Source organism: Glandiceps talaboti, chromosome 5 (assembly GCF_964340395.1).
Source record: "Glandiceps talaboti chromosome 5, keGlaTala1.1, whole genome shotgun sequence".
NCBI lineage: Eukaryota > Metazoa > Hemichordata > Enteropneusta > Spengelidae > Glandiceps > Glandiceps talaboti.
The window spans coordinates 1,953,213-1,965,120 of NC_135553.1; the positions used below are offsets into that span (position 1 = coordinate 1,953,213).

Consider the following 11,908-nt stretch of genomic DNA (forward strand, 5'->3'; position numbering starts at 1 on the left):
GGGGTATAACTAGATACGTTTTTTGTACCCATCACTATACAAAAGTGATGGGTACAAAAAACGTATCTAGGTATTTGTCATTTGTTTGATAGTTTAGTTATTTGTTTTGTTTTGTTTTGTTTTGTTTGTCACACGGTTCCTGGTTCCTGGGCAGTGCCCTGTGATCAGACTATTCACATCGACATGCGCGCGCATGGAGGGGAATCCCCAAAAGTATGATGTCATGGTATAAGCTATTTCCGGTCAGGCCGAGCTGCGAGACACGTCTCGCGTCTGTGGTAAAATGAAAGTGGTGTCTAACACCTTACATATATAATAAGTCTACCATCGTCTGGCCCATACTTTCTTCATATGTAGTGTGTTGTGACATGAATACACCTGTATGGAAATGAGTTATTTCGACGGGATTTCCCAGACCCGATTCGATCGGTGAACGTAAAGTCCCCTGAGGTAGCTTACTGTGGTACAATAGTCGTTTACCCATCGTCACCAACTAAAACTGACGTAGTGGAAATAACCGATGATAAGCATTTCGCTGAGAACACATAAATGCTGATGCGATAGATTTATACACACCAGTTGTATTCAACGAACGAGTAACGACCGAACTGTTTTATTCACCACAAGAAAACGGACACTGTGCAGTCTTGTCACGACATGGCGAAAGAGGAAAATAACGGATTCGGTCCCATTCCACGTAGACGGGGTACACAGTTGGTGAAGGTGTGCTCTTTGCTGTTCGTGGCGTTGTTCATGATTCTTGCTCTTGCATTGGAAGACGTGAACAACGATGTTGTGTTAAAAGAACTGCATATTAAACAACGTAGAAGTATAAACGAAACCGTCATCGATGCAACAATAGATGAACAAGTGACGTCGTTGTTAAGTTTGGCAAAGATCATGTACGTGTCATCGGCATCCATCATCATTCTTGTTATCTCTGAGGTGATTCGTAGATTTTGCCTTTTAACAGAGGAACTCCGTCATTTTCACGACCGCTATGACGGAAAAGTCTCGAAAATTCTTAAAGCAACTTACAGAGTTCGACAATACCAATCGTTGTCGGTGTTATTTATTTTGGCATTAGCGGTTTTGTTGATCCTCTGGTGGTATACGCCTGCCATATTCTCAGGATATTTTTATCGCTATCGTGACCTAATGCTAGTTAACATGGCAGTGGCCTGTCTCACTAATGTATTTCTCAGTCTGAAGGTAGGTACATACTGTGAACCGGAAAATTATTGCGCAGTCTTATTTTCGCGCTTTGGGAGATCACGGTGATTACGCGCAGTTTAATTTTCGCGCAAGGCCGTCAGTGGATTTTTTGTGTGAACATAAACAATACGTTGAGCTGAGAACAATGAAATTTGACACTGATTGATGGGCAGTATTGCTCTGTCGGCATCCGTCAGTTGCAGTGCTCTATTGTTTCCAACTGCGAAGATACTGTGACACGTTGACTTGTGACAAATGTAGGTGTTAATTTGATCACACAATACGAAAGTTGGGTAGCTCACAGCCTCAAAGCAGGAGCCGTCAACACACATGCGTCAATATGGTACAGTCACACGTTTGGTGAAACACTAATCAAATCACGTCAGTGTCTCTGTTTTGCGTCTTTTTGGAATGAAGTTCAAAAGGTCACGTTGGTTACATTTTGATACTCAGTATCCGAAGTCACAGAAAATGATCCGATTGCTACACGTTACTTACAATACTGTATATGATTCTTGTATCAATAAAATGGCATGAACAACCATGCAAACAAAAATACAACTATGGAATACTGTATAGAGCGTTGCGGTTGCTTGCATGAAGTGAGCTTCAAGCAGAGACAATTTAGGTAAAGACAACAAGATAAGTGACACAAAACAACAGCCGGTGCCTCTGATGTCGGTTGACGGAAAGCTTTATGACTTTGTTTATATCTGTCATGTTCTAAAATAAACTCCCACGGTGTTCTAGGACTGTTCATGCTGTCAACGTGACTTCCTTTATTGCTGATAACATTAGATAAGATTGTACAAGACGCACCATAGCACATACCATTTCTCCGTAGGGTTGGTCTTTGAATTTTGAAATGTTACATCTTAATGTTGGTGAAATGAAACCGAGTGGTGTGTATTTTTGATTATGGAATGTTTAGTCTATTACAAAATAATTGGCAAGAAATAGCATTTATTACTTAGATACACGTACATTAGTGTTATCAATGCCGACACAACACACAGCCAAAATGGAATGAGCGATGGGAAGAGAGATACTGTTAACTTACGTATACTGACAGCAAACTAAGGCCCGTACACCACACACGTGTTTGTACAGTCACATAATGTGTCGACCAGAATTGAAGTCATCTTTTTGCAAATCAGAGGTAGCAAAGATGTCGGAATTACATGTACCAAGCGAGGACAACAGTATATGATTTGGTATAGCATGTTTACAGAAGGCATTGTTTACCCTTGCATGCCGATGGGAAAGCCAAAGTCAATTATCTACATGTCGAGGTGTGTGGTTGTATACGGAGTGATTGTAACAAAAAAGAAAGAAGTTAAATACTTGCCGCACACAAGTACATCCGCGCAGTTTTAATTTCGCGGTCACGGTCGAGCGCGAAATTGCGCGAAATTAAAAATGCGCGAATAATTACCCGGTTCACAGTATATACATGTAGTTTGTGTACACATTGTACTAGTGTGTATTAGCATGGCGATATTAGTACTAGGACCATGACTGTATTTGTGAGATTACTAATACACTCATACCTCTATAAACAAACAAGGAAACAACCGTCTGTTTCCATGACATTAGTGTACTGTTTTTGGCTTCATCAACATACCTGGCCTGAACATACTGAATGGAGCAACAAGAGTTATTTTCGTAATGTTTTATTCCATACACATTATAATAGTTTTGAACATATCACTTTGTACAAATAGGTGATGTTGAAATCAGTGTATGATATACTCTACTATAGACATCTTATCATCATCTATTGCTGTATACTTGATTTTATAGACACCATCAGATGTTGAAATCAGTGAATTCAGTGAACAGGATCATCTCAATGTTGCCCATGGTCTGGCTTGGTCTTTCTACTTTGGTTATCTGAATATCATCCTACCAGGTAAGCAGATGCTAGATTAACTATATTTTAACAAATATTCACAGATTTCAAGAGAATGTGCTGTATTGTTGCCATTTATATATAGTTCATGCACATCTTATATGGTTGGACATTCTTAGTTAAAGCAAACTAACATACAGTGACATTACTATCATACAATGAAACTTATGGATATAGTGTTTGTGCCAGGAGTAATCACTTATACCAAAATATAGACCACCACCATAGAAATGTGCATGTGGAGTCATGATGGTCAAATGGTTAGAGTGGCTTGTGTAGAATCTGAAAGTTGTTGATTTGAGTTGTGTTGCTGCAATTTGTTTCTGAATGGTTACAGTCCTTGGGAAAGATTTGAAGTGTGATGTCCCAGTCAACCCAGCTGTATATTTGGGGTACCTGGTAGGATAGATGTTGCTATGTTGCTATAGGTCCATGCCAGGGGTAATAGTTGAATTAGCTTTGATCCTAGTAAGGGGATAGAGTTGGTCGGTGAGGCTGGGTGACATAATGTATCTTAAAGTCTAGGGGATAGGCTAATATAATAACTAACATTATTACAATGTAACAGTGTACTGATTAATTTGTTGCAGAGTTGGAGAATACCATTGCTAAGTCAGAATGGAATGATAAGATGAAAGATGGTGATTTACCAGCTAAAGTGTTCATTGTTATCCCAGAAAGCTGTGTTATACCATCAAATATTGGTGAAGATCATCCCAATGTTATATTTCAAAACAAATTACCACCTGTGATAAAACACAGAGCAGGTGTTAGAGATCGCCAATATGTTAATTCAGTTTACCAGGTCACTGATGTCATCAGAGGCTATGTAAGTGGTATAAAACTTTTCAACATTTATAGGGGAACTTCTGATATTACTGTGTAAAGGCAATAACATGTGATTTGTTCGCTTAAAAACAAAATAACATCAGATGCCTCTTACATAGGTTCATGCCATGTTTTATCAGTTTGTTTATGTCTGTTCAGTTTGTATATGTCTGTGAAAGTAAGTCATATTGCCACATACATATATAATGTGACTAACTTTCAAAGACATATTAAAACAAACTGATAAAAGCATTGTAGGGGTCTACATCTGAGGCACCCACTATTATTTTTGTATCAATGTACGTATGTCAGTTTGATAGTGTGATACACAGATGACATTTTGGCACCTACAAAGTCCAGTTTTAATCACCCACCACTGATAAAATGGCATTCTGATCAGCAGTATTTCTTGACAGCTGATACAAGGCTTGTAAAATATTTTATGCATAATTAACTGTTATATAGTATCAAATATTATAGAATCAACTTAACCAGATGTTTAGTTTGAATGACATAAAAGTTTGTAAAAAGGAACACCAACATGAAATGAGAAGGGAAATAAAATATCATACATACTTTTAAACTTATTAATATTCAGTTTGTTACATTTGTACTGTACTATACTAACTGAACATCATGTGAACTAAAGTTGATTTTGTTATATTTTCAGCCACAATATATCATGTGTACTAAAGTTGAATTGTGTTATATTTTCAGCCACAATATATCATGTGTGCTAAACTTGACTTTTGTTATATTTTCAGCCACAATACTGTATTCTGGAGTATGCCACTCCTATAGCCTCTTTGTATGATATGTCAATGCATCCTGAATCTGGACTCAATGCTGAAGACAGACACCAACAAGTACAGATATTTTTGAGAACTCTACAGAAAATTCTTGATAGTTCACCAGAATGTCGTAAACGATGTGTTCTTGTACCGATTTCTGGTAAGCAACATAAAATTATAGATTTAGTTTTTGATTTTGTTTTCTGAGAATATTTCAGACAAATTTTAGTAACAAATCACTTTCTTGTCCAATAAATCAATACATCAATACATCCATATATCCACCCAACCCGTCATTACCAGCCAGCTACCCATCAAGCCAGCCACTCAGCCACCCATCCATCCAGCCATACATCTACCCACCCATCTATCCACCCTCTCTCCATCCATCCACCCTCCCACCCACCCACCCATCCATCCCTCCCTCCCTCCACCCATTCATCCATCCATCCATCCATCCATCCATCCATCTCTCCATCCTCCATCCATCTCTCCATCCATCCATCCATCCAGCATCCATCCATCCGTCCATCTCTTCATCCATCCATCCATCCATCCCTCCATCTCTTCATCCATCCATCCATCCATCCATCCATTCATCCATCCATCCATCCATCCATCCAGCATACATCCATCTCTCCATCCATCCACAGTAGACCAACCACAACCTTAAAATTTCATTGGAGTTTTTTTTCTTTGCATTGATTTGTACTCATTGAAACTGATTAACTTTGTATTATCATTTTGTACTTCTCATCACCTAGGGAGTGATTATGGCAAATATCCACTGGCTAGTGTAATTACCAAGACAATACGACAAGTAAAAGGTGAAACCTTTGATATTGATGAGGATGGAATAGAAGAAGAAGGAGAAGAAGATGACAATTGAAACAGTGGAAAGTGGAAGATTTCTTGTTTTGGCATTTAGTAACTGGTGCCACAACTGTTGCCAAGTTTTGTGGTAACACTATGCCACAACATTAGTTCTAACTATCACCAAGTTTTTGAATTGTGGTAACACTAAGCCAGAACAGTAGTTTTAACTGTTGTTAAGTTTTTGAATTGTGGTAGCACTATGCCACAACAGTAATTCTAACTGTTGCAAAGTTTTGGAATTGTGGTAGCACTATGCCACAACAGCAGTTCTAACTGTTGCAAAGTTTTGGAATAATGGTAACACTAAGCCACAACAGTAGTTTTAACTGTTGCAAAGTTTTTGAATAGTGGTAGCACTGTGCCACAATAGTAGCGTAGTTAATACTGTTTTACCTTTCTATTCTATTTCCTGTGTACTATAGCAGACTCTGAATCAAGTAAACAAAGACTGATTAAATCATACTGTCTCTTTGCAGTCATAGTCTTGTACAGTTGATTCTCTGGCACTAACTATTTCTGTCCTGTTAGTTTCTCCATTTTGTCTTAGACAACAGAAAATATCAAATCCATCACTGAAAAAATATATTGTCATTGCACATGTACAGCATAGACAGTGTAGAACTAGTTAACTATTTGTAGTAGCTATGACTATGAGTAGAAGGTACATGTATGTGTGGCTATGAAATACGATTATTTGTTCACCCATAAAAAACATATAATTATTAAAATTAATGTTTTAAGTGTTTCAATTGCCTGTTAGCCTCCTTTTTGTCTTAGATAACTGAAAATACCGAATGAAAGGGATTGGTCTATGTGTGAGGGCGCCCTGTCACGGTGACAATAAGTGAATGAATAAGCTTTTGCTGCACTGTAAAAGAATACCCACGCTTGGGCACTTTTCAGTGTGATTCTGCTGTGTGTGTTGTGTCACTTTTAGTCTTGAGTTGAAATGAGTCCATCTTTGTGTGTCAAAGACATGTCCCACGAGTGAAACACCAAGGTAACAGCGTTTATATTATAAGTAAATTATGGTATGCTGCCATCTGACGTAAAAAGACAACCCATTATCTTGTGTACAGATATATAACCAAAATTTATTTAGAATTGCAGCATTGAAAATATAAACCAAAAAATGTGCATCTTATAATGGAAAACACTGAAATATTTGTTGACTGTTGTCGATTTAGTGTGTGTATACAGAATCTTCATCGGCATGAATATAATATAGTCAGTGATTGATATACTAGTATTCACTTCTATCAAACATATACACACTTAGAAACAACCCGATCTGGGATTTCAGTTACTATGTCAAGAAAACTTACAGTTATAAACTAGATGGTTCATTAAACTCAGAGGGGTTCGCTTAGCGTATCTTTGAAGTTGATATTTGGGACGTTTTGGAGTTAAATAGTATTCAATATTTTACATTCAAATTAACATCCACGAACTGGAAAACAAAACTTGCAAAGTTACAGTGTAGACTAAAACACAAATTGTAAATGAACATTGTTTAGAGATGTTCTGTCAATCTATGATATGTGTTTATTTCAAGCTCAGATTACTATAGAGAAGTCTGAGCGTCAAGACAGCTTGGTGTTAGTTCATGAAGGAACGTATATATTGACGTATCTGTATGGTCTCGGTGGCGGACATACTGATCAATCTGGACTTGCTAAACTCTTCAGGATTTTTCATTCTTTACTTAAATAAAGTGTGAGTTTTTTTAAAAACCCACACAAGTGTGTTCTTTTGTACGAAATGATAAGCTGACAGTGGTTGTGAAACAATCGAGAGAGGGCGTAAAGAGACTACTAGTAAGTAAGGAAAAACTTGCAGACATTTTCCTGTACAAAACTAAATGAATAACGGACTCAAAACATTTCAAGATTGTGAGACTTATAAAACTCACTGCCAATTTGGTCAGAACAAAAGTATTTCATATAGTAAAATTTACACAGTAAAACAATTGGTCGAATCACAACTGGTCAGAACATGAAACAGTTACAGAAAGTGGTCACTGTAAATAAACACTTTATAGGTCACGTGTGAACTAGATATACAGTTATCGTTGGGATATTGTTGGTGTTCATTTATCGCCATGTGACCCTGTCTTGACAAACAAAAACTTTCAGCCTGTTTAACCCCAGACTGCTATACTGGTCTATAGTGGTCTATACTGGTCTATAGTGGTCTGAGTTTTAACGCAAGAGAACATCAAAGAAGGCCATGATTTCTACCAATCTCTGGTTTTCTTGGGATTCTACTTGGTGATTACACAGAGGACATCGGTTTGCTTCTTTCATCCAATAAAGAATACAGTCCTTGTGAAACAGGTGTTTACCTGAAGGAAAAAAACAACATCGTCATATATTTAAAAAAATATTAACTTGGCGTCTTAGGACTGCTTGAACTGTACAACTATACTCTTTCAAAACTATTTACAACAAAGATGAACTTATATGTATTTGTCGACACTGTTGTCATGGTAATCAATTTTGTATTATTTGGCAGTTTAATAATGACATTAATGTTCATGTGCACATATAACGTGCATAAACCATTTGCGAAATATTTTAGACAAGACTGAATATTACGATATCCCTGAATAGAATATTTATCCCTCAAGCGACTGTGTCACACGAGAACACAGTTCGTTATTTAGCTACATATCTTCCTTGTCTGTGTATTAGCGGAAATATAAATCTTGGCTTGCAAAAATGTTTTGCATTGTCTACACATTGTAACCTGTAGAATTACTACCGAATCCGCGCCGTAAATTTGACCGAAAGCTTGATCGTGTTAGCTCTCCACAATGCCGGTGTTAACGATGTGTAGCGCCCCCATCGACGGAGCTTTCAGTCCAAGATGCACGTCTTATTATTCTATTATTTTTGAATTGCAATTATTACTACTGATCTTCGCACACAGCTGATAGACCAAGTAATAACGCCCGAATCATATCCGACTCAACTTCTGTATGTACGTACCAGGATCACACTTGAACTTTAAAGGGAATTAGCTCAGACTACACAGTTTGTGTGTAAATTTACACTCGAGACGAAGGCAAACACCCAGCATAGTGCCTCGTTCGTTGACTTCCCGCGAAGCCAAGTCCTCTTGCCAAATCTGAGCTGAAGTGCCTGTCTCAGTGTGCTTTATTGTGACGTCCTTAAAGTCTAAATATACATAACGCATGGCCAATGGCCAAATAATTATTTCTGGGCGTGACTATGCCCTAAAAGTAATTTTAAAACATTGATGAATGATCACTATGAATCCTAGATATTTATGAAATGCAGACTGTCGTCTCATGTATTCGAGTATGCTTGGAATCCTGTGTGGTCTAAATCCAATATCCTTGAGACAGTCTATTGACCTTTCAGTCAAACTAGGCCATGCGATGTTGTTACAATATTCAGTTTACTGAAATATAAATATGTCATCTGTGACACTTTCCCCTCTTTCCAAAATTTGTAACGCCCTCGTTACAGACTAAAATACCTAAAAAAATAATTTACCCTTCATAAATGAAAATTGAAAAGTCTTAGAAGTAATTAATGCTGTTTCGTATGAAGTGTTAGAAATGTAAAATTTATACGACCCTTGAAAACTAAGATTGCTAAAATCTCAAATTCCGAACCAGATATACTTATTTCGTCAACATGTACTTCAATGAATAAATGACATCAAAGAGAGACATCACAGATAATTCGAAAATTGAATCGTAGAATAATTATATCCTGAGTTGGCTATTGAATTGTGTACTTCTCAATCACATCACAAACATACGTTCGACTGGCCAGTCTTTTTCAATCATTCACACAATCATACTGATAGATATGACCATCCATAACGTACTGTTCGGGCCCCCTCTATTTTCATTAACACTACCAGACAAGTACAGTCATCAATAGAATTCTCAGGTCTAAAGAACTTTGCTAGGAATTTTATATTTGCAGCATTTAAAAGTTGAACATAAAGAAATATAAATAGGAGAATGTTTTAATGTTGACCAAGTTATACCCGATTCATCGTGTACATAACTAAATTATAACATAAGTATTCCTATCTGAAAGGAATGTAGGTATCTGTCTCGTAAAATCAAATGATGACATTAAATATCTATGCTATGAATAAATATTAACTCTTAAATATTTCATCACGCCAATATTGAAAATTGTCACTGACAAATGGTCAGCATGCCATATTCGTGATCATATTCCAAATTGAATCTTTAACTGCAGACGAAATCAATATTATGAAAAAATGGTGTATCATAAAAGTGTGTGATAAACTATTTATGTCATTGACGTCGTCTGTGTTTAGTGAAGTCAAAATTAACCAGTCAATGTTATTCAAGTAATCTAAGTCTAGTAACTTGTGATTTCACCCTGATATCAGCTATCAAGAACACTGACCTAAATGTATTGTCTTACAGCTATCCTTAAGTTACACTAACTAATCAGCTGTTACAGTCATCAAGAGAAGTCAGTTGCGCCAACACAATCATTGTCGTGTAAGAAACCCTACGTCATTATTTAAACATTACAGGCATCTTAGCTGTTCATCCATGTTTAAAATTTGACATCTTCAGTATGTTAACGACTTATACAGAACTATTAAGACCATTAATATTAATCCAATAAGTCAATTTAGTTTTCATTACAAGTAACCTGATTGACCATAAGTAGGTTGGCAATTTTCTCATTGCAATTCAATATACCCTTTGAATCAATACCACTAGAAATTATGCACGCTGCTCAAGTGAAAATAGTCCTTTCTCATCGAGTATATGGGTGCAATTTTCTTTGTATCTATAAATGATTATGGACATTTTTGTTTGCCCTTTGGTGACCCCATAATTGGAACTGGTGCACGTTTGAGGACCTCTAATGCAGCTTTGTTCAGATTCTGACTAGGTTCCCATGAGTTTTTGTCGGATGAAAATCCAGCCCACTTGATTAGATATTGCAATCGACCATTTTTGTACCGTCCTTTCATAATTTTCTCTATACCAAAATAGTTATCATTGTCGTCTTTATCAGTATTTACATCAGAGTCATTCTCAACACTCTGTTCTAACCTCCGTCTCTCAGCACGTGTGCGTACATTGTTACGCCATGTTTTAGAGGCTGTAGTCTGTATTTGCTTGCTTCCTGTTTCAGGAGCACTCTGGTCCTGTGGGATGCTATACAATTCTGTATCAGATTGTAAATGGTAGTTTGTACTTTGTGTTCTTTGGTTCACTAACGGATCAATGCCTTGGCTATCTTCTACATCGTCTGAAGTGTGCATGTCAGTATTTCTGCCACTTAGAAGATGGTCTGGCCGTAAACGGGCATGTTTTAACCTATTTGCATGAATCACCTTATTGTATTTCTTAGAACTGTCAATATATTGAAGTTTGAAATTGACAGGTGAGACTTGTTCCTTGATACGAAAAGGTCCCCGAAATGGATGATGAAACTTTGGACTGCATCCAACTTTTACGGCTGGATGATGAAGATACACTATATCACCTACTGTAAACTTATGTGATGTATTCGCTTTTGCATCATAACGCAATTTCATATCTGCTTGTGCCTTTGTTATGTTCTCCTTTGCTAACTGTATCGCCATGTTTCTACATCTTGCCATTTCATGAAGATGAAAATCGACATTCCTTGATACACCTAGTCGCGGTAATATTTCAGCATCAACCGGAAGTCTAGGTTCAGTACCGAACATCACTTTGAAAGGTGACATTTTCGTAGTTTCTTGGGGTGTGGCCCTATATGCAAATAACACAGATTGGAGATATACATCCCAATCATCAGATTCGTCTGATGTATACATTGATAACATATCTAAAAGCGTACTGTTCATACGTTCAGTGAGCCCGTTGCATGCTGGGTGATATGCAGATGAACGTGTCTTTGTAATATCAAAAAATCTACATACTTCCTTAATAAGATGTGACATGAACGATGCTCCTTGATCTGATAACAAGGAATTTGGGAATCCATATACACAAAAGATATCCTCAAATAATACCTTAGCGACTGTTTCCGCCCGAGTATTCGGAAGAGCGAAGGCCCATGCAAACTTGGAAAGATATTCTGTAACTACCAGAATGTAACTGTTTCCGCGTTTCGTAGTCTTTAATTTGCCTAAGAAATCAAAACCAATGCGGTCCATTAAACCATTAACAGGTATTGGCAATAATTGACTTCTATAACGACACCCTTTTTTTCTCATATGACAATGAGAACATGAAGCTACATAATCATTGACGTCCTTAAGT

General features: G+C 37.1%; 1 protein-coding gene across 1 annotated transcript; it reads left to right on the forward strand.

Annotated features, from left to right (window-relative positions):
- The first annotated feature begins 247 nt into the window (after positions 1-247).
- LOC144435124 (stimulator of interferon genes protein 2-like) lies at positions 248-6,378 on the forward strand. The gene is made up of 5 exons (XM_078123683.1): positions 248-1,212; positions 3,019-3,127; positions 3,718-3,956; positions 4,720-4,906; positions 5,511-6,378. The coding sequence occupies exons 1-5, from the start codon at positions 658-660 to the stop codon at positions 5,633-5,635; spliced, it is 1,215 nt and encodes a 404-aa protein (XP_077979809.1). The 5' UTR covers positions 248-657; the 3' UTR covers positions 5,636-6,378.
- Positions 6,379-11,908: the final 5,530 nt, after the last annotated feature.